General features: G+C 41.9%; 1 protein-coding gene across 4 annotated transcripts in view; it reads left to right on the plus strand.

The window, feature by feature from the left end:
• Window positions 1–22,552, plus strand: part of LOC121276286 (F-actin-uncapping protein LRRC16A-like) — a 417,343-nt gene that overhangs the window by 237,452 nt on the left and 157,339 nt on the right. For all 4 annotated transcript variants that reach the window (XM_041184533.1, XM_041184534.1, XM_041184536.1 and 1 more), the window contains exons 16-19: window positions 692–796; window positions 1,839–1,908; window positions 4,705–4,786; window positions 15,189–15,288. In XM_041184533.1, coding sequence (XP_041040467.1) covers window positions 692–796; window positions 1,839–1,908; window positions 4,705–4,786; window positions 15,189–15,288 — 357 coding nt within the window. The remainder of the gene's footprint in view (window positions 1–691; window positions 797–1,838; window positions 1,909–4,704; window positions 4,787–15,188; window positions 15,289–22,552) is intronic.

Genomic DNA, 22,552 nt, shown 5'->3' on the forward strand with positions numbered 1-22,552 from the left:
CCTGGCAGCCTCTCCCTCCACTGCCCAACCCAGCGGCTGGCCTCTCCTATCCAATCCCCACACCAATATCTCTTTTCCCGGAGCACACTCGCTGCTTTCAGTGTTGCTCCTCCAACCACAGATTGTTTCTCTCCCACCATTTAAAAGTCTAAACGTCAAGTGTTTTGAAATATTTAGTTACAAAATATTTAGTTATGAGTTTTGGACTTTCTACAACCATGTCTCTAATGGCTATTAGATGAAATCTGTTAGTTTCTAATAAATCATCTTTTTTGAAAATGCTTCATACAGATAAGACTGCCTTTACCTTTAACTTTTCTCTAATTTTCCATGATGCCATCTTACTTACTACTGCCCCATTTCCTTTTTAAAACTGTCTTGGCCCTTCCTGACCCACTGAGGTTATTTTTACCCAAATTGTTATTCTGCCCTACAGCCTTGACACTGCACTTATTGCTTTTGTATTTGCTTTCCTGAATCTCCCAATAACCAGGGTATCCAGCACTCGCAGGTGATGCATACTTTTTATCATGTCTTTGATATGCATGTGTATAAAGTTTCATTTTAAAAACCTTTGGTGTATTGAAGTGTGCTAAGCATCACATATGGCTTTCACTATATTGTGTGTTGTGTCTATGGCAATGTTGTATGACTGATCTCAACATGAAATCATCTTCTTTCAATGCCACAGGAAGGGGAAGGAAGTCCCTCCATCCTTCAAACTGTTCTTTAGCAGTTCACTGGCTTTGAGACATATCAACCTGTCAGGCACCAAACTCCCTCCGGATGCAGTCAAGTCAGTATTTGTTTCTCTCTTTGATACGCATTACTTTTATCAGTACAGTTTCTTTAGCTTCTATGTATTAACAGGTCAGTTTCACTAGAATAATTCTCCTTTTGTCGTCCTTTCCCCTCCTCAATGCAGTTATCATCCTCTGGTCAAGAGTGCAGGCATTTGTTCTGCTCCAGATTTTCTCTGCTGATACGTAACCAGCTTCTCAAAGGGGTGTCGCATTCAGTGCCACAGAACTACTAACTTATCATTGAGTTTTTTTGTCTCAGTGTAAGGGAAAATCTGATCGATGCTTCACCTTTTTTTCCAACAACATGGTGTATGTCAGTAGAACATGCCTGGTGTATCTCGAGTTTGAGCTCATACCTTGCCATTTCATGGTGCCGTGCATTGGTGGGCAAACTCATTGTGCTTCCAGTTGACTGGATTTTTGTTTTATATTTTTTAAAATTTGCTCTATATTTATTTCTGCTCGACAATTGAAAGGAGGTTAGCAGGGGTGAATTCAACTCTTACTTAAAGCACTAAGTATCAACACAATCACCACCAAGCCAGACATAGAACAGCTAGGTGCAGTGTAAAGCCCCTTTACTCTGCCCCGTACCTATCAGTGTGACGTTTTCTCAGTTCTTACACAAGCCATTTTAATTGCCAGTTAGTGCTGAATTACCCCAGTTGTGTATTGTAGACCTATTACCACTAGCACCTTGTTTGAGAATATCCATCTCCATTTCGCGTAGAACCATTAACAGCCTGCAGACAGAGACTTCCCTCACCCATCAAAGCTGATTTGAACCCTGGCCTGTTCCTGACCCACTGCAGCACACAATGTTCCTGAAGTTTATTTTCTGCGTTTTGTGCAGAACCTTTTGTTAACTTTGAACCATTTAATACCATGCAGTGAAGTGGGAAATTTGATTGCTGCTTAAGTTCTGACAAGAAGCGGAAAGTAGTGAAAATGTTATAAGAAGACTTGGTGTTTTCTCTTCAATACTGCCAAGGTTGGCAATGCAATGTTTATTTGAAGGCAATTCTTTCTTTACAGAGCACTTTTACTTGGCCTTTCTTGCAATCCTCAACTAAAGGATGTTTCTCTTGACCTTAGCAATTGTGAGGTAAGAAGGAATAGTTTTATTCATTGATTTAATTTAATTTAATTTGAAAGTGTGGTGGGAAATTACTTAAAACTCAGTTAATATTGCAAGTTTGAAGGATATACATCAGGGTGTCATATTAATCTTTAGGGATTTTAGTTTTCATGATAATTTTCTCCCCTCCTGAAAGATTTGGATCCCAGATATGAAACATAAGAAATAGGAACAGGAAGAGACCATTCTGCTCCTCGAGCCAGTTCTCTTAAAGGAGCCTTACCAGTGATTGCTAATAGGCTATTTGGCTGTGGTGAACATCATATCCAAGTCTGAACCTGCTCATGCATGATTTTCTTTTACATAAGGGCAGCTGTGTAACAATCAAAATTAGAAACTACAGCTGATTCTCCCATCTCTGATTCAGCAGGTCTGAGGCATATTTAGCTTCCCTACTACCATCACAGATGAGATCAGCTAACTTCACAAATGTGATCAGCAAGGCCCAGCTGAGTGACTGTGTGAAGCACTGAGTCTTGGGAAATGCGATATGTTTTAATAAGCTAAAATGTATTCCTGCCCTGTAATTCCAAGGAAAGGGAGTCAGTTAATATTGCTTGATAACCTTGTGACAAAGGTTGCACTAGCTTAGATAAATTCAGCAGCAAATGTGGCTAGTGAAATATATCAATGAACCTTAGTTCCTGAATTGAGTGCTGTTGGATTATCATAGTTCCTTATCAGAGGTAACAATTTCTAAACCTGTTGATCAACAATGTATCATAACTAATTTAACAAATTAATTCAACAGGCAAGGATAAATTAATCAACTTTTTCCGTACATTCTGTTCAGAGCCCATGTCTCATCAAGAAATTCTGTGTAGAAATATGTATTAGCTAATTGAATAGTGACTTCGCTTCTATATATTGATGAATCTGCATTTTTTTTGTTCATTTAGTACTATATTTCAAAACCAGATGTATGACCAAATCTGTTTCAGGGCTTGTTTAGCCAACTATTTTAACAATTTTCAAGGGCTAGTGTGATGCAGAAGACAAGGTTGCTGAATTGCTGTGCTGTGATGCTATTGCCTATTCCAGCTGTGCACTGATGTGTGCTGTTCTTTTCCCTTCTACTGCTTTCCTTAGCTTGGTCACTGTGTAAGTACCCTCCCTGCCTCTTAACCATTGTTGATCTAATAAATAGCTTCCTTATCTGTCTGCCAGGATTACCATTAGAACTGTTTGGCACAGATGTTTAATGCAGTAACATTTTTGGCTCAAACCTAGCGTTTTGTATGATGTGCTGGGCAAATTCCATTTGACCGTTTAAAGAAAGGAGCCTTCAGTTGTGTCTTGATGTACGGCATGCTGTGTTTTAAGCTCCCTGTTTACAATGAAGTGTTCTGCCTTTTTGGTTCTAAAGTCTGAAAATTGAAGCGATGGTGTAAGCGAACCTTCCTTTCTAGGCTGTTGTCATTGTCACCTCAATGGTGAAAAATTTTTGAGTACCAGTTGCAATTTTCAAAATGGATTTTCATTTTCACCTATTTCTTGGCAGCAACATATTATAAAATGGATTTAAGGAAATGTGAAATGCCATAAACATTAATTGGAATAAATAAAACTTATAATTTCATGTCACTTTTAAAATATTTTTACATTACAATTGGAATTGATCATATGGCAGAGGCTAATAGGAAACCTATATCAGGATCTAGGACTTGAAGCCCATGGCTTCTAGTGGTGCAGAATGCAAGAGTTAAACCCCAATAGGGTACATATTTTGTTTCAAATTAGGATGTAAAAAAAAGTTTTTAAAAATAGCTGACCTATACTAGTCATGAAACAATTTTCAGCGATGATATTAAGAATTTTGAAGTTTGCTGACCACCTCAGATTAGAATTTCTCACATGCTGGATGGTGTGAGGGAGGAAGAAATTAGCATAGAAGTGTTGAGAGCCTTTGTGAACAATAAAACATTTAATGTAAGGAAGTAATCGCTAAGCCCTTTTTTTTATTCTAGATTAATCATTAGAACATTATTCAGGTATCACAGTAACTACACTTATTTTGTTCCATGTGCTGATTGCTGCTTCCTGCTGCTTTTGCTTTGATTTTTGGTTTGCAGTCCACTCAATTCAAAGGCGCTTAATTCAAATGATCAGATAATTCAAATTTTTTCGCACTAAATTCCCTCTTAACTGTACTATGGACATTGCTTAATTTGAATTATTGGATAGTTAATTTTTTTTGCACAACAAAATGACCAGTCTCTGTTATGCTTTTTATTTGATAGAGAGTGTGCTACATCTTTTAAAACCCAATGATAGCTAATGCACATGCTTTGATTTAAAAAAAAAGCTTTGTAGGGCTTACTCATTGTTTACTCATCTCTCATTTCATCAGATCTTTGTGGTAGCATTTAATCACTTCTGGGATTTTGTAGTTAACAAAGTGCAAGATGCCTCCACGCTTAACTGCTTTTGTCGAATTGCAGTAGCCTTGAACGTCGTTAACTGCAGAAGTGACCAGTGCATTTCGAGACATCATTAGGCTGCATGTCATGAAATCTAAAAGGCATCTTTAGGAATTGTAAGATTTTGTTAAAATTGTCTCCTAATTGCAGCCTTCTTCCTGATAAGATGCTGTATGTTTGCAAAGTGAATTAAGAGATATGGTGATATTTTCTATTTTCCAATAGATGAATAGTGAAACGTTTCTTTAATGCTTATTTGTAATTGTGGAAAAATCAGTAACCATTAAATCTTGTGGTGTCCCAGTTACTCAATCAAACTAATTTCAAGCTTCTTTGTCCACAGCTAAGGTCAGGTGGTGCTCAGATTTTAGAAGGCTGCATTGCAGAAATCCATAACATTTCAAAACTGGATATTTCAGATAACGGTGAGAAGAATTACTTGATTTTTACAATGTATCTCATCTTCAGAAGGACAACATTAGAACAACAGAGTTTAATGTACCATGTGAGGAATCCACCAGTAAACCTGTGCACACTTCCATAAAACTATGTGAAATCTCAGCAAAACTTGCATTAGGCATCGCTCACATCCCTTGGAAACTTGCTCTGGATGTAGCACTTGCTGCTGTGCGTTAAACTAGCATATATCAACTTTTGATCAAATAATTTAACCCCTTCTTCCACTCCTATAAGATATCTTATTTTAACCTGTTATGGAGTAGACCATTGAACCCCTCCAGCCTGTTCCACTATTCAGTGAGGTCAAGACTGATCTGCAGCCTACTCCACGCCTTTGTCCCATATAATACCTTTGGTTAAGAAAAATCTATCAATTTCAGATTTAAAATTGACAATTCATCTAGTATCATTTGCTATTTGTGGAGAAGTGTCTCCAACTTCTACCAGCCTTTCTGCTTAGTAGAGTTTCCTAATTTTAATCCTGAAGGATCTGGCTCTAAGTTTTAGACTATGCCCCCTAGTCTGAGACTCCCCACACTGTGGAAAGTTTCTTTCTATCTACCCTATCTCTTCCCCTTAATACTGTGCCTTGAAAACAATGATCAAACCAGCCTTTGCAGCCTAGTTTGTGTAATCTTGGCTCATAACGTACCCGTGGAGTCCTAGTATGATTCTGGTAAATCTATGCTGTATTCCCTCCAAGGCAAGTGTAAGGATTGATGTTCAGAACTGCTTGCAGTACTCCAGGTGTGGCCTGACCAAGGTTTTATGTGGTTAAAGTATCATTTCGATCCCTCTATTCTAGTTCTCCAGATCTAAAAGCCAGCATTCTGCTACCATTTTTAATTATTTGTGTACACACACACACACACACACACACACACACCGCCCCCACCGCCCCCCCCCCCCCCCCCCCCCCCCCCACACAAATGACATTTTAGTAATCTACTGGGCCCTCAAGTCTCCTTGGGCCTCCACTGTTTCTAGCTTTTCACCGTTTAGAAAATTCCATGTTCTATCCTTTTTAGGTCTAAAGTGGATGATCTCAGATTTGCCTGCATTGAAATCCATTTGCCACAGTTTTGCTTATTTGCTTGATCTATTAATCACTGTTAATTTTATGCTTTCATCTACACTACTTAGAATGTCATTGTGTCATTGGCAAACTTGGATATGTGGCTTTCTTTCCCATCATCTAAGTTGTTAAATGTGGTTCCAACTCTGATTCTTGCAGTACACCACAAAGCACACCTTGGCAATTAGAGTATTTGTCCATTACCCTTAAACACTCTCTCCCCTGTTATGCAGGCAATTTCCTAACCAGTTCAATGATGTTCCTCAATTTCATGAGTTTGAGCTTGAGCCAAAAGTCTGTTATGAGGGTATTGATCACATACCTTCTGGAAGCCCATAGTCCAAAAAATAACATCGATAGAAATTCCTCTATCCATGACTTTCGTGAGTTCTTAAACAAAAAATCAATCAGGTTCATCAGGCGTGACCTACCCTTTACAAATTCATGCTGGCTCCCTTTGAGTAGCTGAAAATTTTCAAAGCGTTCAGCCCCTATAACCTTAATTGTAAACACTAGTAATAACCTGACAGTAGCTATCAGGCTAATTGATTATCCCCCTCACCTTTCTTAAGTAGCAGAGTGACATGTGCAATTTCTCAATCTAAAGGAATGGCTTTCAAACGGGAGAACTTTAGATTATAGTCCATTTGCAATATACTCACCTATTTCCATAAATGCTTGGATGGAGCTGTCTGGTCTGAGTGGTTTGTCACTTTTTAGTGCCATTATTTTCTTCATTATTGTTGTTTTGACTAGGCTAATTTTGGTGAGTTCTTGCCCCTGATTTGATATTAATTTCTTAGGAATATCCAGTATGCTAACCACTTTAACTGTTGTAAATATGAACAACTTAATTATTCAACATGCCTGTCACTCCCTTATTTTCGTTGACAATATCACCACTATTAGTTTTCAAAGGGGACAAATTGCTCTTCGCCACCTCTTTTTGTTAATATAATTGTAGAAAACATTTTTTGTGTTGATTTTGCAGTTTTGAAGAAGTGCTGCAATGTCACAGGGTTGCTCTTTCAGATGAGCTGCTAAGCTAAGGCTCTGCTTGCCTTGTTTTCTCGGTTCAGTTGTATGATATAAGAGTCCATTTTTTTTTAGTGAACAATAGAAGGGGGTTGTCCTAGTGTCCTGGCTGATGCCAGGTCATTCATCTCGGTTGCTTTTTGCGGGCCTGGCCAAGGTGGCCATCAACAGGTCATTTGGCTTAACTGCCTACCTCTATTCTGCATTTATGTTGCACCTGGGTGCCCCTGGAGAAGAAGCACATGATGTCCATCGGCAGGCTTGAGGCCTTTTGTGACCAGTGGGCACTGCAATGGGAGATTTTGGAGGGTGTGGAACTGGACTGCAGTGTATCATCACCCCCAAAGTGGCACCTTAATTTGATTAACTAAATTTCCTTTTAAAGTTCTTAGTTTTGTTACAGTGTATTAATGGTGTACCAAGGGGCACTCAGTTCTTTTTGGCAACCTTGTCATTGATTGCTTCACTGAATTGCCACCGATGAACCTGCTTTTGAAAGTACAGCAAAGCAACAATTTGTACAGAGCAAATCAACATCGCGACAGCTGGTCTTACTGACACCGACATGTCCTGTGGGCTCTAGCAGAGTGACTGAGTCAACATTTCACATTTATAAGTCAGTTAGGTACTTAACTGCCTTTCGCATCTCTTCCACAGACATTGGGGAAGGTGATGGGTCAAAATTATATTTTTTCATGTTAGTTTTAAAACAACTCCATTTTTGAAATGTTTTCATGTTGATGTGGAATCTTGTTCAGCAATTTGAACCTAGGCTAAATTACCTTAAAGGGGGAGGTGATGGTGTAGTTGTATTGTTGCTGAACTAGTAGTCCAGCGACCCAGTGTAATGCTCAGGGGGCCCAAGTTCGAATCCCGCCACGGCAGATGGTGGAATTTGAATTCAATAGAGATCCGGAATTAAAAGTCTAACGCCAACCATGGAACCATTGTTGATTGTTGTAAAAACCCGTCTGGTACAATGTCTTTTAGGAAAGGAAATCTATCGTCCTTACCTGGGCTAGCCCACATGTGACTCCAGACCCACAGCAATGTGGTTGACTCTTAATGGCCTAGCAATCCACTCAGAACGTTACAAAGTCACAAAGAAGGAATGAAACCAGATGGACCACCATCGTGCTAGGCATTGGAAATGACAATGGCAATCTCAGCCCTGTTGATGCTGCAAAGTCCTCCTTGCTAACATCTAGAGCCAAAATTGGGAGAGCTGTCTCACACACTAGTCAAGCAACAGCCTGACATAGTCATCCTCACAGAATCATGCCTTATAGATAATGTCCCAGACACCACCATCACCATCCCTGGGTATATCCTGTCCCACCAGCAGGACAGGCTCAGCAGAGGTGGCGGAACAGTGGTGTACAGTTGGGAGGGAGTTGCCCTGGGAGTCCCCAACGTTGACTCCGGACCCCATGAAGTCTCATGGCATCAGGTCAAATGTGGGCAAGGAAACCTCCTGCTGATTACCACGCACTGCCTTCCATCAGCCATGTTGACCACCACTTGAGGAAGCACTGAGGGTGGCAAGGGTGCAGAATGTACTCTGGGTGGGGGACTTCAGTGTCCATCGTCAAGAGTGGCGACACTACTGACCGAGCTGACTGAGTCCTAAAGGACATTCCTGCTACTCTGGGTCTGCGGCAGGTGATGAGGGAACCAACAAGAGGGAAAAATATACTTGACCTCATCCTCACCAACCTGCCTGCCACGGATGCACCAGTCCATGAGAGTATCAGTAGCAGTGACCACCGCACAGTCGTTGTGGAGACGAAGACTTGCCTTCATATTAAGGATACCCTTCATTGTGTTGTATGGCATTACCAATGTGCTAAATGGGTTAGATTTAGAACAGATCTAGCACCTCAAGACTGGACATCCATGAGGCGCAGTGGGCCATCAGCAGCAGCAGAATTGTGCTCGAATACAGTCTGTAACCTCATGTCCCAGATATCCCCCACTTTACCATTACTATCAAACCAGGGGATCAATCCTGGTTCAATAAAGAGTGCAGGAGAGCATGCCAGGAGCAGCAGCAGGCATAGCTAAAAATGAGGTGTCAACCTGGTGAAGCTGCAACACAGGAATACATGCGTGCCAAACAGCATAAGCAGCAAATGATAGACAGGACTAAGCGATCCCACAATCAATGGAACAGACCCACACTCTGCAGTCCTGCCACATCCAGTTGTGAATGGTGATGTGATGGACACTTAAACAACTCACTGGTGGAGGAGACTCCACAAATATCCCCATCCTCAATGATGGAGGAGCCCATCACAGCAGTGCAAAAGATGAGGCTGAAGCATTCACTACAATCTTCAGTCAGAAGTGCAGAGTGGATGATCCATCTCGGTCTCTTCCGGAGGTCCCCAGCATCAAAGATGCCAGTCTTCAGCCAAGTTGTTTCACTCCACTTGATATCAAGAAACGGCTGAAGGCACTGGATACTTCAAAGGCTAAGGGCCTCGGAGAATGGTACTGAAGTCTTGTGCTCCAGAACTTTCCGCACACCTAGCCAAGCTGTTCCAATACAGCTACAACACTGGCATCCACCTGGCTATGTTAAAAATTGCCCAGGTCTGTCCTGTACACAAAAAGCAGGACAAATCCAACTCAGCCAATTACCACCCCATCAGTCTACTCTAAGTCATCAGTGAAGTAATGGAAGAGGCCATCAACAAGTGCTATCAAGCGGCATTTGCTTAGCAATAACCTGCTCACTGATGCCCTGTTTAGGTTCTGCCAGGGCCACCCAACTCCTGACCTCATTACAGCCTTGGTTCAAGCATGAACAAATGAGCTGAACTCCCAAGGTGAGGTGAGAATGACTGCCCTTGACATCAAGGCAGCAGTTGATTGAGTGTGGCATCAAGGAGCCCTAGAAAACTGGAGTCAATGGGAATCAAGGGGAAAACTCTCCACTGGTTGGAGTCATACCTAGCACAAAGGAAGATTGTTATGGTTATTGGAGGTCAGCCACCTGAGCTCAAGGACATCACTGCAGGAGTTCCTTAGGGTAGTGTCCTCAGCCCATCTTCAGCTGCTTCATCAATGACCTTCCTTCCATCAAAAGGTCAGAATGATTGCTGATGGTTGCACAATGTTCAGCACCATTTGCGATTTCTCAGATATTGAAGTAGTCCATGTCCAAATGCAGCAAGACCTGGACAGTATCCAGGCTGGATTAGCCATATAAATACTGTGGCTACTAGAGCAGGTCAGAGGCTAGGAATCTTGTGATGAGTAACTTATCTCCTGACTCCCTGAAGCCTGTCAGGAGTGTAATGGAATACTCCCCACTTGCCTGGATGAGTGCAGTTCCCACAACGCTCAAGGAGCTTGATACCATCCAGGGCAAAGCAGCTAGTTTGGCACCCCATCCACAAACCTTCACTCCCTCCACCACCGACGCACAGTAGCAGCAGTATGTACCATCTACAAGATGCACTGCAGGGATTCACCAAGGTCCCTGAGACAGCACTTTCCAGACCTGTGACCACTACCATCTAGAATGACAAGGGCAGCAGATAGATGGGAACACCACCACCTGGAAGTCCCCCTCCAAGTCAATCACCATTCTGACTTGGAAATATATCGCCATTCCTTTACTGCCACTAGGTCAAAATCCTGGAAATTCCTAACAGCACCTATGCCACATGGACTTCAGTGGTTCAAGAAGGCAGCCCACCACCTCCTTCTCAAGGGCAACTAGGGATGGGCAATAAATGCTGGCTTAGCCAGCGAAGCCCAAATCCCAAATGAATGAATAAAAAAAAAATCACATCAGATATAAGTGTTTTGTTAACAATCTGAGTGTTTAGCAGCTCCATTTAAAAGCCCACTGTGTCATTTTAGAGCTTTTGTGTTAAATTTATTTGCCAGTGATAAGATTTCTTGAGATTAAAAGCATATTAACTAGTTGCATATAGGGTATCTCAGGAAAACTGAGGGAAGTTAGTGATGAAAAAGCATAGGCTCTGTCACAATTTTTCAAAATTCTTTGCACCTGGACTGGGAAGTTGTGAATATCACATTCATGTTTGAAAAATGTACCGGTAAGCCAGCAAATGTGGACCATTTGGCCTGATTGTATTATGGGTGAAAGATGAGAGGCTGGCCCGGAAAGCATTGGAATAGTCAAGTCTGGAGGTTACTAGACCATGGCTTAGAGCTTCAACAGCAGAAGGGCTGAAGCATGGATGGAGACCTATTATGTGAGTAGCAGTAGGCATTCATGGTCATGGTGATGGAGTAAGGAAGCTTAGTTTGTTATCATAAGGTTGCAATTAGTCTAGTTTAGCCTCGTCAATATTGAGATCACTCCTGTTCTCTAAATATTTAAGCGCTTTCTTTACAGCACCAAAACAACAGATCAGCAAACTGAAAAACGAATGCAAGAAAATGTAGCCAAGACTGCGAAATGGGAAGATATAAGGCAGTTCAACATAGATAAATGCAAAGCATTACATTTTGCGGGAAAGAAAACAGAATTGAAATTTTACTAAAATGGTAGAATTCTAAAATGAAGTTGAAGAACACTTTATGGTACGGATAAACAGTCTAAAAGCAGTTTTGCAGGAGTGTTGACAAGTTCTGAGCTTTACAGAAAGGATCATGATGATGAATTTGGACAAGACAATGGTGAGATCAGTGTGATTGCAATGCAACTTTGAACAACCAACGGGAAAGTCAGGAGGAAAGCTGAAATGTCCATTTACACAAATTATATCAAGGATGAGATGATGAGAAATTAGAATTATATTCACCGGAGCAGAATAAGGAGGATTTCATTACAATGTTCAAACTTTTGAAAGGATTTCAGGAGCGAAATAACAAAAGCTTACCGGTGGCTTGTGTTTAATGATGAGAGGGATGTAATACTGAAGCCTAATTTTGTCAGTGGGGAGGTCTTGTGGTGCAGTGGTAGCATCCCTAACTCTGGGCTGGAAGTTTAAGTCCAACTCTGGGACTTGATGGCCACAGAACGTTCCTAACGTGACCAAACAGGCCTGTAAATCTTCCCAATGCACCCAATGGCAGGCAGTAAGAGTGGGAGAGCTTTCTGGTTAGCCATACTGCAGAAGGCAACGGCAAACTGTTGCAGTACTTTGCCAAGCATAATCATGGACCAATCCAATCAAGTCCATGGTCTCAAGCACCCTCTTAGGGCATGGTACTTGAACGAGGAGGAATTTTGTCAGGTTTTCACAGTAATTGATCTATTGAAGCTGGGTCAATCATGGCATTGAATGGGGAATTAGGAAATCCATTAAACAGATGATTTTTGGGAAAAGCAGGAAAATGGGATGACCATAAGCAGTTACAATAGAACATTGTAGCTACAATAGGCTGACTGATATCCAGTATTGAAATTCCTTTAATTCTGAAATAAAAACAAAAAATGCTGGAGTTACTCAGATCAGGCAGCACCTACGAAGAGAAACAAGAATTAACGTTTCAGTTGGATGACCTTTCATCAGAACATAAAGAAGATAGAAACATAAGAATTTTTAAGCCAGTGGAAGGTGGGAGAGAGCAGGAAGAATAAAAGGGAAGGTCTGTGATAGGGCGGAGGGCTAGAGAGATTAACTAACAAAAAGTTTCACGATGCAAGAACTGAAGAATGCGGGAATGGGTGAAGAAACAGACAGGTTGTGTGCAGGTGAAGCATAAATGGCTACATGGCAGCCATTTGAATGCAACATGAAGGGATGAAGAACAAAATGAGCCAGAAAAAACACGTAGAACAAGTTGGAGGCAGAGGTTAAATTGTTGAATATTGAGTCCAGAAGAGTGCAAAGATGAAAGATGAGGTGCAGCTCCTCAGGCTAGTGTTGAACTTCATTGGAACACTATAAAAGGCCATCGACGGAGTGGAAGCAAGTGACAGGAAATTCTGGGTCATGCTTGGGGACTGAAAAGGTGTTCCGCAAAGGGGTCACCTGGTCTACATTTAATCTCCCCAGTGTAGAGACCACATCATGAACAACAAATACAGTGTACTAAATTGAAAGAGGTACAAGCAAATCACTGTTTCACTTGGAAGGACTGTTTGGGACCTTGGATGGTGAAAAGGGAAAAGATATGAAAGGAGAGGTTTTACATCTCCTGCGTTTGCACAAAAAGGTGCCTTAGAGAAGGGAGGGTTTGTTCAGGGTGACTCAGGAATGGAACAGGGTGTCACAGCAGGAACAGTCCCTTCAGGATGCTGAAAATGGAGGATAAGGGAAGATGTGCTTGGCGGCATCATGATGGAGCTGGCGAAAATGATAGAGGATGATCCATTGAATATGGAAGCTTGTGGGGTGGAAGGTGAGGACGAGTGGAAGCATATCATGGTTCTGGAAGGGAGGGGAAGGGTGAGAGCAGAAGTGCGGGAAATGGATCCGCCAAAGTAGAGAGCCCTCTCAACCATGCTGGGTCATAATCCTCAGTTGAAGAACAAGAAAGAGATATTAGAACCGCTGGCTTGGAAAGATGCATAATCAGAACAGATACAATGGCAATGGAAAAAGTGGAAAAGCGGAATGGAGTCCTTACAGGAAGCAGTGTGTGAAGAAGGTGTAGTTTAGATAGTTGTGGGAGTCTGTGGATTTGTAGTTAATATTAGTTGATAGCTTATCTATTGGAATGGAAACAGAGAAGTCGAAGAAGGGAAGAGTCAGAGTTGGATCAGGTGAAAGTGAGAGAAAGGTGGAAATTGGAAACAAAGTCGATGAAATTTTCCAGTTCATCACTAGAGCAAGACGTGACATGATACTATCATAACTGTACTGGAAAGAGAGATGGGAGGAGGCTCAAGTAGGGCTGGAATAATGAATGTTCCACCCATCCCACAAAAAGGCAGGCATAGCTAGGACCCATGCGCATACCCAGACCTTTTACTTGAAGGAAGTGAGTAGAGGTGAAAGAGAAGTTGTTCAGAGTGAGAACAAGCTCAGCCAGGCAGAGGGAGGTGGTGGATGGGCTTTAATTCCTTCCTATATGTTATAGGGAAGTCTAAGTAGCAATAACTTGGATTATTCAAGAGCTTGTTGTACAATGGGCTATGTTAAAAATTGTGAAGTTTTATTGAAAGTCTATTGCCATCTGCTCAATAACAAGTTAAGTAACAATAATGAAGTTGGCTTACATACATGTTTGTGGTTTGTGATGTCATTTATGTTGTACTTATATTACAGAACCATTTGAAATGGGAATAGATCTTGTATTGAAGTCCTCCCTATTTAACATTGTGGGGCAGATTCCACAGTACTGGGGCAATGCTTAAGGTTAGGTGATCCATTTTTTGGACATTGTAGTTTGCAATTTAATCCTCTGGCCTTTGGGTCTGATGGTTATCAGCCATGGCTCAGTGGTTGCATTCTCACCTCGAAACAGGAGGTTGTGGGTTCAAGGCCCACTCTAGAGTCTTGACAGACAACCCAGGTAGATGTTTCAGTGTGGTAACGAGGAAGTACTGCATTGTCTGAGGTGCTATCTTTCAGATGAGACATAGAACTGAGGACCCACCTGCCCCTTCAGGTGGGCATAAAGGATCCCATAGTACTTTTAAAAGATGACCAGTGTGTTCTCCAGTCCAAGCCAACATTTGCACCTCAACCAGCACCTGAAAAGAAGTTGCTTTTCTAATTATTTATCTCTGCTGTCTATGGGAGTTTGCTGCCTGCATATTGGCAGCCGTGTTTCTCACATTACAACTTTGAATGCATTTCACAATAGTGCTTAATTGGCTCTGAAGTGCTTTGAGATATGCTGATGGTTGCAACGGCCGTTATATAAATGCAAGTGCTTCCTTCCTTTTCCTTGCGGTTGAGCACAGTCAACTTATGTTACTAGGCTGCACAGTAAGCTCACCCTCACTTGGAGAAAAAAACAGTGGCTGACTACCCTAGTGATAGCATTCACAATGCTGTAGTTCCAGTAGCATTAATATAAAGTACCATTTCAGGTGGATTGCAGCATCTCTGAAGGCAGTACCATCCTCCTTATGTTGCAGAGTCACAGCTGTAAAAGTCAAGGCTGGTGCATGAGTTTATGCTGTAAAGAAAATGCATTCTTACAATGTAGCTTGCATCCCATCCATGTACAGTGTTCATGCCCATCGGCTATTCTGCGCATACATGTTTTCTCCGACATACACAAAACATTTATAAGACAGCAAATGACTACACTGTGACTTTAATTTGGAAATTATGCAGTCTGTTCATGCTTACAACATGTAATCTTGTTTTCTACAGGTTTAGACTCCGATCTTGCTACTCTTGTTGTATGGATGAGCAAGAATAGATCAATTCGCCATCTAGCCTTAGGCAAAAACTTCAATAACATAAAGTCCAAGTAAGTACTTTTTGTGAATCAGTAACTACGAAGCAAGCTAATAAACATCAGTTTTATTGTCTTCAAGTAAATACATAATTTAGTCTACTGCAGTAACATTCCACATAAATATGAATTTTCTGAATGAAAATTGACAAAACTTAACCTTGCTTGCACTTGTACATTCTGCCTTGATGGTGTTATATCCATTCAGAACTACCAGGTTATGATGAGATCTACTTTGTTTATCACAAATGTCATTTCACATATGGCTAAATGGTAGTGAGGCCTTATGGCTGAGCTCTGGCATTTTTGAAGGTAAGGAGTTGCTTTTCCCCTTTCATGCTTGACCCCTGTTGAACATGGTAATAACCTGACCAGATCTATCGAATTGCTAGGACTAAGTGTGCTGACAACCTTGAGGCTCCTATAGCATCTTCCGGGTTGAGAACTGAACTGTTTTTGTGACCTAGGTCATACTAGGTTTTTTCTGTATGGACTTCTCTTCATTAATGGCATGCGTCATTAAATATTTTTGTCAAGTTGATTTAGACCTGGGCAAAAGTCAATGAAAGTTAAGGATATTTCATTGATTTATTTTAAAAAAATAATAGGCTACTGAATTTAGGCACTGTTTTTAATGCCCCAGATCTTGTGCCTTTTAGTGGTGAGCTGCAGGTTTGATCCACACTATTCTCCTTCACCTCATTTCTTGTTGCATTGCTGTGGGGAGGACTAGAGATCAGGAATTCACCACAGGAAGAGGAATTAAATCTGACCAGTTGCTCCTGCAACTCCTAGAAGCCAGTTAAGATCAATCAGCAGAGGTCTGAAGGCAGGTCATCTGCCCTTCCAGTTGTTTTAATTGTGGATTATCTGAATTAGAAATAGAAAATTTACATTCTAGGTTTTAAAAAGAATGGTTTTCCACAGCAAATGTAGTTGATGCTTAACAGCCCCTGAAATGGCTGAGCAAGCCACTCAGTTGTTAAAGTGGTAGCTCACCACCGCGTTCTTGAAGGCAATTAGGAATGAGTAATAAACACTAGCCTTGCTACTGATATCCACATCCGACGAATGAATAAAAAAACCTGTTTCATTTGTGCTGATGTTTTCTGTCTTGCTGATTTGTCGTCTTTGAACTTTATTAGCTGGTTGAAAGCTGTTTGTTGTCTTTTTATTAAATAAATCCTAAATCCTAATGCTTGGACCATAGGGGAGGCGATAGCGTAGTGGTATTGTCGCTGGACTAGTAATCCAGAGACCCAGGGTAATGCTGTTGGAATCTGCAGCAGATGGTGGAATTTGAATTAAATAAAAAATCTGGAATTAAAAGCCTGACGATGACCATGAAACTGTTGTTGATTGTTGTAAAAACCCTTCTCGTTCACTAGTCTCAAGAGGGAAAGAAATCTGTCATCCTTACCTGGTCTGACCTCCACGTGACTCCAGACCCACAGCAATGTCGCTGACTCTTTAATGCCCTCTGAAATGGCCTAGCAAGCCACTCAGTTGTTACAAACTGCTACAAAGTCACCAAAAAAGGAATGAAACCGGACAGACCACCCGGCATTGACCTAGGCACCGGAAACGACAATGGCAATCTCAGCCCTATCAATCCTGCAAGTCCTCCGCAACAAATGTTAGAGGCTAGTGCCAAAATTGGGAGAGCTGTCTCACAGACTGGTCAAGCAACAGCCTGACATAGTCATCCTCACGGGATCATACCTTACAGATAATGTCCCAGACACCGCCATTGCCATCCTTGGGTATGCCCCATTGGCAGGACAGGCCCAGCAGAGGTGGCGGCACAGTGGTATACAGTTGGGAGGGAGTTGCCCTCGGAATCCTCAACATTGATTCTGGACCCCATGAAGTCTCTTGGCATCAGGTCAAATGTGGGCAAGGAAACCTCCTGTTGATTACCATGTACCACCCACCCTCAGCTGATGAATCAGTGCTCCTGCATGTTAAACACCATTTGGAGGAAGCAGTGAGGGTGGCAGGGGCGCAGAATGTACTTTGGGTGGGGGACTTCAATGTCCATCACCAAGAGTGGCTCGGTAGCACGACTAGTGACTGAGCTGACCGAGTCCTAAATGACATAGCTGCTAGACTGAGTCTGTGGCAGGTGATGGGGGAACCAACAAGAGGGAAAAATACACTTGACCTCATCCTCACTAACCTGTCTGCCTCAGATGCTTCTGTCCATGACAGTATTGGTAGGAGTGACCACCATACAGTCATTGTGGAGACAAAGCCCAGCCTTCACATTGAGGATACCCTCCATCTTGTTTTGTGGCACTGGAACCATGCTAAATGGGATAGATTTTGAACAGATCCAGGAACTCGAGACTGGGCATTCAGTGGGCCATCAGCAGCAGCAGAATTGTACTCGAACACAATCTGTAACCTCATGACCCGGCATTCCCCCACTCTACCATTACCATCAAGCCAGGGGATCAACCCTGGTTCAATGAAGAGTGCAGGAGGGCATGCCAGGAGCAGCATCAGGCACACCTAAAAATGAGGTGTCAACCTGGTGAAGCAAAAACACAGGACTACTTGCATGCCAAACAACATAAGCAGCAAGTGATAGACAGGGGTAAGCGATCCCACAACCAACGGATCAGACCTAAGCTCTGCAGTCCTGCCACATCCAGTCGTGAATGGTGGTGGACAATTAAACAACTCACTGGTGGAGGAGGCTCCACAAATATCCCCTTCCTCAATGATGGGGGAGCCCAACACATCAGTGCAAAAGATAGGGCTGAAGCATTTGCTACAATCTTCAGCCAGAAGTGCCAAGTGGTTGATCCATCTCGGTCTCCTCCGGAGGTCCCCAGCATCACAGATGCCAGTTTTGAGCCAATTGGATTCACCCCACGTGATATCAAGAAATGGCTGAAGGCACTGGATACTGCAAAGGCTATGGCGCCTGACAATATTCCAGCAATAGTACTGAAGACTTGTGCTCCAGAACTTGTCGCGCCCCAGCCAAGCTGTTCCAATACAGCTATAACACTGGCATCTACCTGGCTATGTTAAAAATTGCCCACGTACAACCGGTACACACAAAGCAGGACAAATCTAACCCAGCCAATAACAGCCCCATCAATCGACTCTCCATCATCAGTGAAGTAATAGAAGGGTTCATCAACAGTGCTATCAAGTGGCACTTGCTTAGCAATAACCTGCTCTCTGATGCCCAATTTGGGTTCCGCCAGGGCCGCTCAGCTTCTGATCTCATTATAGCCTTGGTTCAAACATGGACAAAAGAGCTGAACTCCCGAGGTGAGGTGAGAGTGACTGTCCTTGACATCAAGGCTGCGTTTGACAGTGTGGCATCAAGGAGCCCTGGCAAAACTGGAGTCAATGGGAATCGGAGAAAACTCTCTACTGGTTGGAGTCATACCTAGCACAAAGGAAGATGGTTGTTGGAGTTCAGTTATCTCAGCTCCAGGACATCACTGCAGGAGTTCCTCAGAGTGGTCCCCTCAGCCTAGCCACTTTCAGCTGCTTCATCAATGACCTTCCATCATAAGATCAGAAGTGGGGATGTTCGCTGATGATTGCATAATGTTCACCATTCGTGTCTCATCAGATCCTGAAACATGTCCAATGTCCAAATGCAGCAAGACCTGGACAGTATCTAGGCTTGGGCTGGCATATGGCAAGTAACATTTGTGCCATACAAGTGTCAGGTAATGACCATCTCCAACAAGAGAGAACCCAACCATCGCCCCTTGATGTTCAATGGCATTACAATCACTGAATCCCCTACTACCAATGTCCTGGGGGTTACTATTGACCAGAAGCAACTGGACTAGCCATATAAATACTGTGGCTACAAGAGCAGGTCAGAGGCTAGGAATCATCAGACAAGTAACCCACCTCCTGACTCCCCGAAGCCTGTCCACCATCTACAAGGCACAAGTCAGGAGTGTGATGGAATACTCCCCACTTGCCTAGATGAGTGCCGTTCCCACAACACTCAGAAGCTTGACACCATCCAGGATAAAGCATTCCGCTTGATTGGCACCAGATCCATAAACCTTCACTCCACCACCGACGCACAGTAGCAGCAGTGTGTACCATCTGCAGGAATTCACTAAGGCTCCTGAGACAGCACCTTCCAAACCCATGAACACTACCATCTAGAAGGACAAGGGCAGCAGATAGATGGGAACACCACCACCTGGAAGTTGCCTCCAAGTCACTTACCATCCTGACTTGAAAATATATCGCCGTTCCTTCACTGTCGCTGGGTCAAAATCCTGGAACTCCCTTCCTAACAGCACTGTGGGTATACACCACATGGACTGCAGCGGTTCAAGAAGGCAGCTCCCCACCAACTTCTCAAGGGCAACTAGGGATGGGCAATAAATGCTGGCTCAGCCAGCGAAGCCCACATCCCTTGAATTAATAAAAAAAAAATGACAGCGTGAGATAGGTGCAGATTAATGGGTAGGATACATGTAGCCCACGAGGTTCTGTTTATCCAAATGGCCCATATGTAACACAAGCTTTGAGACTCCTAGTACATGTTGATGAAGGTATTAAAAATAATCCACCTAAGACTGGCTATTAGTTTCCTGCCAGTTTTATTTTAGGATTGGGAAACTGGATTATTTTAGGATTGGGGAACTGCCATGGTTTCTAGATTTATTCACACAGCATAATACGACAAGCCTTTTATAATGAATAATACTTTCTCTTTATAATTTTGTACATCCATTCGATTAGTCTCATGTTATGTTAGTTATCCAAAGATGAAACACCAGTTTTAGTTTGTGAAATCTGTTCCTGAAAGAACTGTGCATCATTGGAAAACCACAAAAACTTGAAATTGAACTTTCAGGGTGGCACATAGCCCCTTTTTAACCTATCTCCCATACAAGAAGGGGACCAGATCAAAAAGTTATTCTGAACATCACAACCTCAATTGTACTGTTTCACTGATGGGGAAACTTTTGCCTCACAATCTAAACAGCAGAAATGGTGGTGCATCTGCATATCACAGTTCATATTATAATTTTTGATTATGATTTGTTTGTAGCTCTTCATTGAATTATGTTGGTCATATTCTGTAGAAAACCTGTGCTTGTTAGCTTGTAATCAAACTGATCTACAAAGTGTGAAAAGCAGTTTTTGGATTAAAAATAGACTCAAAATAATGGTATAGCATGTGGTGAACCTTTCTATCCATGTGCGAATAAGACCAATCACGAAAGCAGTTGAGTTTGGGGACCAGAGAGCAAACAGCTGGCGCTTTCTTGTACAGTTTCCACCCATTTGTGTACTGTGTGATTTGTCTGCCTCTGTGCATTAAATTTGTACTCTGACTAATTCATCAGTATGTGTTTCTACAAATGATGTTCTGCCTCCGCTTGCATAACACCATACCACTCCTGTCATCCGCCTGCCCCCTCCCTGTAATTTTATCATCTGGTTGGCCATCTGTATAATTCATAGATAATGCATTCACCTAAGCTTCTTGTCAACTTTTCCTTTACACTTGTTGGCAGATGCAATTGCAGAGTGACAGGTTTATATCAACAGTTTTCAGTGTTAGTTTTTCAAAATTCATTTACAGGATGCGGGCTTCACTAGCTAGACCATTAGTTATTGCGAAGGTGGTGGTGAGCTGCCCTCTTGAAGTGCTGCGGTCCCTGTGTTGTAGGGACACCCACAGTGCTGTTAGGGAATTCCAGGATTTTAATATGGATAAAGGAGCTTATAATGGAAATCTATACGAATGAGCAGAATTTTATCAGCATGCCTGAATTCATTTATTCCCTTCTCTAACCCCAAAGAATCAATTGCTCTTGACTCCCTCTGTTACTTAATGATATGTGTGTTACTTACCAAAATGTGAGACTTCTCAAATGTCACTGTTACAAATAACACTGAATACTCGCCCTTCAGTAGATAATGAAACCTTGGTGCTTGGTTCACCATTAATTTTCATCTTCTTGACTTTGTCATTAGATCACAACTTATACTGGCAATTGTTCCTAAATACTACTAAATTGAAAAAGATTTTTGACCATAATTAATTATTACAATTTTTGACTTGTATTTTTAGTATAAAATCCAGTGTTAATTTTTTTTTCCGAAAGAGAAGAGGTTAAGTAGATTGGTGTTTGGAAGAATGAGAGCTGATTATTGAAACTTAAGATCTTGAGTGGCTTGACAGGGTAGGTGCTGTAGTCTGAGGATAAGGGGTCAATCATTTAAAACTGAGATGAGGAATTTCTTCACTCGGGTGGCGAACTTCTGGAATTGTTGACCCTAGAGGGCTTTGGCCATTGAGTATATTCAAGGTTGTGATAGATTTTTGGACTGTAGAGGGATTAAGGGATATGGGAATTGGGCAGGAAATTGGAATTGAGACCAAAGATCAGCCATGTGCTTTGGAAGGGTTGTATGTCTTATTCTTGCTATTTCCTAGTTCTTAAATTCTTCTCTCTTGCTGCATCTCATATTTTGTTTGATAACACCTGTGAAACACCCAAGGACATTTTACAATGTTAAAGATGCTACATTAATGCTCATTATTACAATAATCCATCCAATCGAAGCAATGAATTTACTTTCACTGCTCTTATTAATTTTGTGTTTTTGAAAATGTCAGTTAATATATACTGAAACTGGTTAGTTTTGTGTTGCCTGTGAATACCTCCGACAAGAAGGTTTTATGTTCAATTCCTCATCTATGAGTCTGCTGATCTCAACCAAAGCAAGTGTGCTGTACTCTCAGCACCCCAGGACCAGTGAGGGGAAATGAGCCATGCTTCTTGCTTCTGATTGCTGTCAGAATCTCCTGCTGCAAAGCTCACTTGTATAAATAAAAGCAGAAAATGCTGGACAAACTCAGCATGTCTGGCAGCATCTGTAGAGAGAGAAACCGAGTTAATGTTTTGGACTCTCCACAGATGCTGCCAGATCTGCTAAGTTTTTCCGGCATTTTCTGTTTTTAATTCAGATTTCCAGCATCCGCAGTATTTTGCTTTGATCACTTGTGTAAACATTTAGTGAGAATAAGATAGTGCTTGATTATGCAACCTCCATAGTCAAGTAGCCTTTCCAGACTGCCTAGGTGTATTCATGACGTGAATAATTGTCACTTGGTCAAGATGACAGACGTCTGCCAGTGACTGTGGAACTGTACTCCAGCAATAGTAGTTACCTTCAATAGAAGGAAAGGTTGATTTTTAAAATTACAATTGGCATTTGATCATAGAACTTCATTCCAATATGGTGCTTGTGTTCACAATTAAGA

This window comes from Carcharodon carcharias, chromosome 3 (assembly GCF_017639515.1).
Source record: "Carcharodon carcharias isolate sCarCar2 chromosome 3, sCarCar2.pri, whole genome shotgun sequence".
Lineage (NCBI taxonomy): Eukaryota > Metazoa > Chordata > Chondrichthyes > Lamniformes > Lamnidae > Carcharodon > Carcharodon carcharias.